The following is a 5,819-nucleotide window of genomic DNA, read 5'->3' on the forward strand; positions in this document are numbered from 1 at the left end:
AGATTGGAGACATCGACTAAGAACAATCACACAAAGACCATTTGACAATATGTCTTTACCAAACACTTTTAGATATAAAGATTTTTGACTTGTAAGTGTTTCAACCTTCAATTTTCTATCAATTGCGACACTTTGTTCAAAAAATGTGACGTTTCTAATTAACTAATTTCGAACTCAAATTTTAGAATTTTTTTAGCCCAACCCATATGGAGTGCTTGTTTTGGGTTGTTCAGTTCAACTTAGAGTTATGCTATTCTCTCCTAAAAAATTGTTCACTCGCAACCAAACTTCGAAAATATCTTTGCGTGACTTAAGTCACGTGGATTTTTATAACCTATGTGAGTTAACTCACACAAGGTTTATAACGAGCGTATGTTAATTTACGCAAAGTGACTTAAGTCTCGCAGGGTATTTTTAGAAGTTTGGTTAGGAGCGAACAATTTTTTATCAAGAAGAGCATAATTTCTCAATTTAGCTCCTCCTTTCTTCTTCTTCTTCAAGTTACTAAAAATATCTGTTGAAAAACATGAGAAGTCAACATCGCTGCATGAGAACTGATGCAATTCGTACCAAAATCCAAATAAACGCTCATACACCATTTAACCTTAACATCATCAAAAAACACAATGAACATACATCCTCAAAACCTACTAGGTTGTTTACTCGAATCAGCTGTTTCAACACATTGTTCCATCTTAGGTCGTACCATCCATGCACACATCATTCGCACACATGTCACCCCACTTCCATCTTTCCTCTCCAACCACCTCGTCAACATGTACTCCAAACTCGACCTTCTTAACTCAGCTCAACACGTTCTCTCATTCACTCACCTCCGCACCGTTGTTACTTGGACCTCTCTTATCTCTGGTTGCGTTCATAACCGTCGTTTTCTCCCTGCTCTTCTCCATTTCACCAACATGCGTCGTGATAATGTTCAACCTAACGACTTCACTTTTCCGTGTGTTTTCAAAGCTTCTGCTCTTTTGCAGATACCCATGACTGGTAAACAGATTCACGGTCTTGCTTTAAAGGGTGGGATGATATATGATGTGTTTGTTGGGTGTAGTTGTTTTGATATGTATTGTAAAACTGGGTTTCACGGTGATGCTTGTAACATGTTTGATGAAATGCCTCATAGAAACTTGGCTACTTGGAATGCTTATATTTCTAATGCAGTTCAAGATCGAAGGTCTTTGGATGTGATTGCGGCGTTTAAGGAGTTCCTTTGTGTGCATGGAGAGCCGAATTCGATTACATTTTGTGCGTTTTTGAATGCTTGCGTTGATATGATGAGATTGAATCTCGGGCGTCAGTTACATGCTTTTATTGTTCGGTGTGGATATAAAGAGGATGTTTCTGTTGCGAATGGGCTTATTGATTTCTATGGAAAATGTGGGGACATTGTATCTGCTGAAATGGTTTTTAGTAGAATTGGTAATAGGAAGAATGTTGTTTCATGGTGCTCTATGCTGACTGCTCTTGTGCAAAACCATGAGGAAGAGAGGGCTTGTATGGTTTTCCTGCAGGTGAGGAAAGAAGTTGAGCCAACGGATTTCATGATATCGAGTGTGCTTAGTGCTTGTGCTGAGCTTGGGGGGCTTGAATTGGGGAGGTCGGTTCATGCTCTTGCTGTCAAAGCATGTGTTAAGGATAATATATTTGTTGGGAGTGCACTTGTTGACTTGTATGGAAAATGTGGAAGTATAGAGAATGCTGAGCAAGTTTTTAGTGAATTGCCTGAAAGTAACTTAGTAACATGGAATGCAATGATAGGTGGATATGCACATCAAGGTGACATTGACATGGCCTTGCGTCTATTTGAGGAGATGACATTGGGTAGCCGTGGTATTAGACCGAGTTATGTGACACTGGTTTCTATATTATCAGTATGTAGTAGGGTCGGGGCAGTGGAGAGAGGCATTCAGATATTTGAATCAATGAGATTGAACTATGGAATTGAACCAGGTGCTGAGCATTTTGCTTGTGTTGTGGACCTTTTAGGGAGATCTGGTTTGGTAGACCGTGCTTATGAATTTATTCAAAATATGCCAATTCAACCCACTATTTCAGTGTGGGGAGCTCTACTCGGTGCTTGTAGGATGCACGGGAAAACAGAATTGGGAAAAATTGCTGCCGAAAAATTATTTGAGCTTGATCATGTAGACTCTGGCAACCATGTAGTGCTTTCTAATATGCTTGCATCTGCTGGCAGGTATTGATTTTAAACCATGTTATTAATTTTCCTTCTTGAATTCCCTTGCTTAGTTAAATGAATTGATAGTTTTATTTGAAATTTTTCTTCATTCCTTTATTATTATTATTTTTTTCATTTTTCTTCAGTTGCTAACATATCTAGTTTTTTTTTTTTTTTTTAAGAACATATCTAGTTGAAACTAAAGTGATGTTGTCACTTTCATATGACTCAAACATTATCATAGCTCTTATGGTCATACTTGTAATTGTTAAATGCAGATGGGAAGACGCCACTGTTGTCAGAAAGGAAATGAAAGACATTGGTATAAAGAAAAATGTTGGATATAGTTGGATAGCTGTAAAAAACAGAATCCATGTTTTCCAAGCAAAGGATAGTTCTCATGATAGGAACTCTGAAATTCAGGCTATGCTAGGTAAGCTCAGAGGAGGGATGAAAGAGGCTGGTTATGTTCCTGATACCAATCTATCTCTCTTCGATTTAGAAGATGAAGAAAAAGCTTCAGAAGTTTGGTACCACAGTGAGAAAATTGCTCTTGCTTTTGGCCTCATAGCTCTCCCTCAAGGTGTGCCTATACGTATCACAAAAAATCTTAGAATTTGTGGAGATTGCCATAGTGCCATTAAGTTCATCTCAAGAATTGTTGGGCGAGAAATTATTGTGAGAGACAATCACCGTTTTCATCGCTTTAAGGATGGTTGTTGCTCTTGTAAAGACTATTGGTAATACTATTTTGTTATATTTATTTCATACATGCCTCAGAAGATATAGTAAAACAGAACAAAATACACTTGTAGTCATAAAAGTGTTATTTTGCACACCATTTTTTATTATATTATTTTGCACCATCTTTTTATTAAATATTAAATGTTTTTAAAATTTCTAATGCACCTCCCTGTATCTATATTATCTCACAGTAGAAAAGATGCTAAGAAGATGTAAGCATTATCATCTGAAAAAAATTATGCTATACAAATAACAATACTAACAATGTTGGTAACTTTGCTAAAAAAACAAGTTAGTAACTCTAACATTGTTCAAATCTTTCCAAGTTGACCTTTTCCATTAGGTTTTATAGCCATAAACAGTCATACTTACTCATCATACGTACTTTTATATATTTTGGAAATAATTTTTTGGGGACTACCTTATGATCCCGAAAGTGTTATAGAGAAATTTCATTGTATTTTTAATTATTTGAAGTATACTCAATTTAACCAATTGACAGAGTTTATTGTTAGTAATATTTTGCACGAAGATGAACCACTACCAGAACATGAACACAAAGATGAAGAAGGTTGGGGAATGAAGAAGTTGAAGATGAAGAAGAAATCTGGAAGAAGAAGGTCTCGCTGGGGAAAGAAAATAAGAGAGAAATAATTGGGTTTTTTTAAGTTAAACATTAAGGGCATTTTAGTAGTTTCAAGCTTCACAATAAAGTTTTTGGAAAAAAACTATTAAATAGAAAATTCTGACTTGTTTTTTTAAGGACTAAAAACTTAATTAACCCTTTATTATATTATTTTGCACGATCTTTTTATCGTAGTAAATGTTTTTAAATTTTTAAAGCGCACATTCTGTATCTGTATTTTCTCAAACTAAAAAAAGAGAATTCTGCTCTTCACCCTGCACATTTTGCTCGCGCCCTGCAGCCATGCCAAAAATGCCCTTGCGCTAGTTACGTCACGCAACGTGACTTAACTAGCGCACCTTATAATCTATGCGTGACTTAAGTCACGCACCAATGGCCTATGCGCGAGTTAACTCACGCACCATGTCCGGTGGTCAGAGATGAAGAACAAACATTTTTTGGTCCTTGATCAGTTTTCCAACATTCATTCCACACATTTTTTTTACCAAATTTACACGTTTTTTGACCACATTAATGGTATTTACAACCTATACTATCATTCCCACCTATAAATATCTCTCCATACTTCCCTAATTCCTCACACCATCTCACTTTCTCCTCCTCCTCACTCTCTCCCTCTATTTCTCTTTCTTTCTTTTTTCGATATTCTCTTTGGGGGCAAAAGTGGTCAATCTTCGTCGGGGTAAAATAGTGAGTAACTGACATGGGAAAGTGATCAATCCTTTGGATAAGTTTTAAACTGCTTTTTTTTTACTCGATAAACTTTTTACCATGGGTAAAAAGATTTGTCTTGGGGTATAAAAAAACATATTTAAATTTAGCCCAAGGTTGATGATGTATTTTCCCCATGAAGGCTGCTCACTATTTTACCCCAAGATGATTGGTCACCTTTTAACCCAAAGAGGGAGAAAATAAGTAGATTTAATGATTTCGAATAAATTATTGTATCAATTATTGTATTGTATGAATTCTATTAATAAAATGAGATGATATTGTTATATGCATCAATTTTTGTTCATTCCTTTTAATTTTATATTTTCTTTTATTTTCTAATTTTATATTTAATGAATAAATATTAATTTAGTTCATTTCATTTTATTTATATTTGTATTTATTTAATGAATAATATCGTATCAAATAAAAATTGTGATAGCGTGAATTTGAGTAAAAATTGCAACGACGTGAATTGAAATAAAAAGTCTAATTAAGGTTTCGTTACATTACATAAACGACATGTATGTCAACAATTACATTATATTACATGCACCTTCCAACTACAACAATTGTCTTGCCCCTGAATGTGGCAAATTCAAACTTGCTAAGCAGCATGACTCCAACATACGATCAACATCTTGAATGATGATATTCAAGTGTCAAAAGAATGAGGTGCATTCCTTGACACTTGAATACCAACATTCAAGATGCGCATTCCTTGACACTTGAATACCAGCATTCAAGATGCTTATCGAATGTTGGACTCCTGCCGATTAACAAGTTTGAATTGCCCCATCCAGAGTAAGACAATTGTTGTTGTCTTACCTTTGAATGGGGTAAATTCAAACCTGCCAAACAACAGGACTCAAACATTTCATCCGGCATTCATGTTTTCCTTTGATAAGAATAAATGAGGTGTTCTGCCTTGTTTAAGACAACATGTAGCGCAAGTTAACTAACACCGCACTAGTTAACTCACGCAGCGTATGTTAAGTGGCGCAGTGATTAACACTTGCTCTAGAGCATTTTTGGCATGGCTGCATAGCGCGGGCAAAATGTGCAGGGTGAAGAGTAGTATTCTAAAAAAGATGGTAAGATGTAAACATTATGGTATATGATAAACCTTTTAAAAAAAATTATGGTTTGCTATTAACACAATACTAACAATGTTTTTTTTTTTTTGGAAAGAATAATACTAACAATGTTGGTAACTGCTAAAAACACAATGTTAGTAACTCAACATTGTTCAAATCTTTCCTAGTTGACCTTTTCCTATAGGTCTTGACTAAATATCAATATATTTTTGTTAAAGTGGTTTCTTCGTTGTAGAATTAAAAGAAGCATCCTCAACTTATTATCGGCCGGTACTTGGAGGTACTGTCCATATGTAAAATTGCCAAACCCATATATCGTAAGTCTTGATTACATCTTTTGACCAAATAATAAGAGACCTGGTCAATCATAGTCATAGGTGTGTCTAGTATGGAACAAGAAGATAGTTCTTTGTTAAATAGGACA

The 5,819-nt window shown here is 35.2% G+C and overlaps 1 protein-coding gene across 1 annotated transcript; it reads left to right on the forward strand.

The window, feature by feature from the left end:
• Window positions 1-476: 476 nt before the first annotated feature.
• Window positions 477-2,976, forward strand: LOC25485202 (pentatricopeptide repeat-containing protein At4g14850). Its single transcript, XM_013614380.3, has 2 exons — window positions 477-2,215; window positions 2,476-2,976. The coding sequence occupies exons 1-2, from the start codon at window positions 627-629 to the stop codon at window positions 2,939-2,941; spliced, it is 2,055 nt and encodes a 684-aa protein (XP_013469834.2). The 5' UTR covers window positions 477-626; the 3' UTR covers window positions 2,942-2,976.
• Window positions 2,977-5,819: the final 2,843 nt, after the last annotated feature.

Source organism: Medicago truncatula, chromosome 1, assembly GCF_003473485.1.
Source record: "Medicago truncatula cultivar Jemalong A17 chromosome 1, MtrunA17r5.0-ANR, whole genome shotgun sequence".
Classification (NCBI taxonomy): Eukaryota; Viridiplantae; Streptophyta; class Magnoliopsida; order Fabales; family Fabaceae; genus Medicago; species Medicago truncatula.

What these genes read in the sequence shown, in the direction of transcription:
- LOC25485202 (XM_013614380.3), top strand. Translation starts at nt 627, where the DNA reads ATGAACATACATCCTCAAAACCTACTAGGTTGTTTACTCGAATCAGCT. An exon ending in ATGCTTGCATCTGCTGGCAG is followed by an intron (nt 2,216 to 2,475) that starts GTATTGATTTTA and finishes TGTTAAATGCAG; the next exon opens with ATGGGAAGACGCCACTGTTG.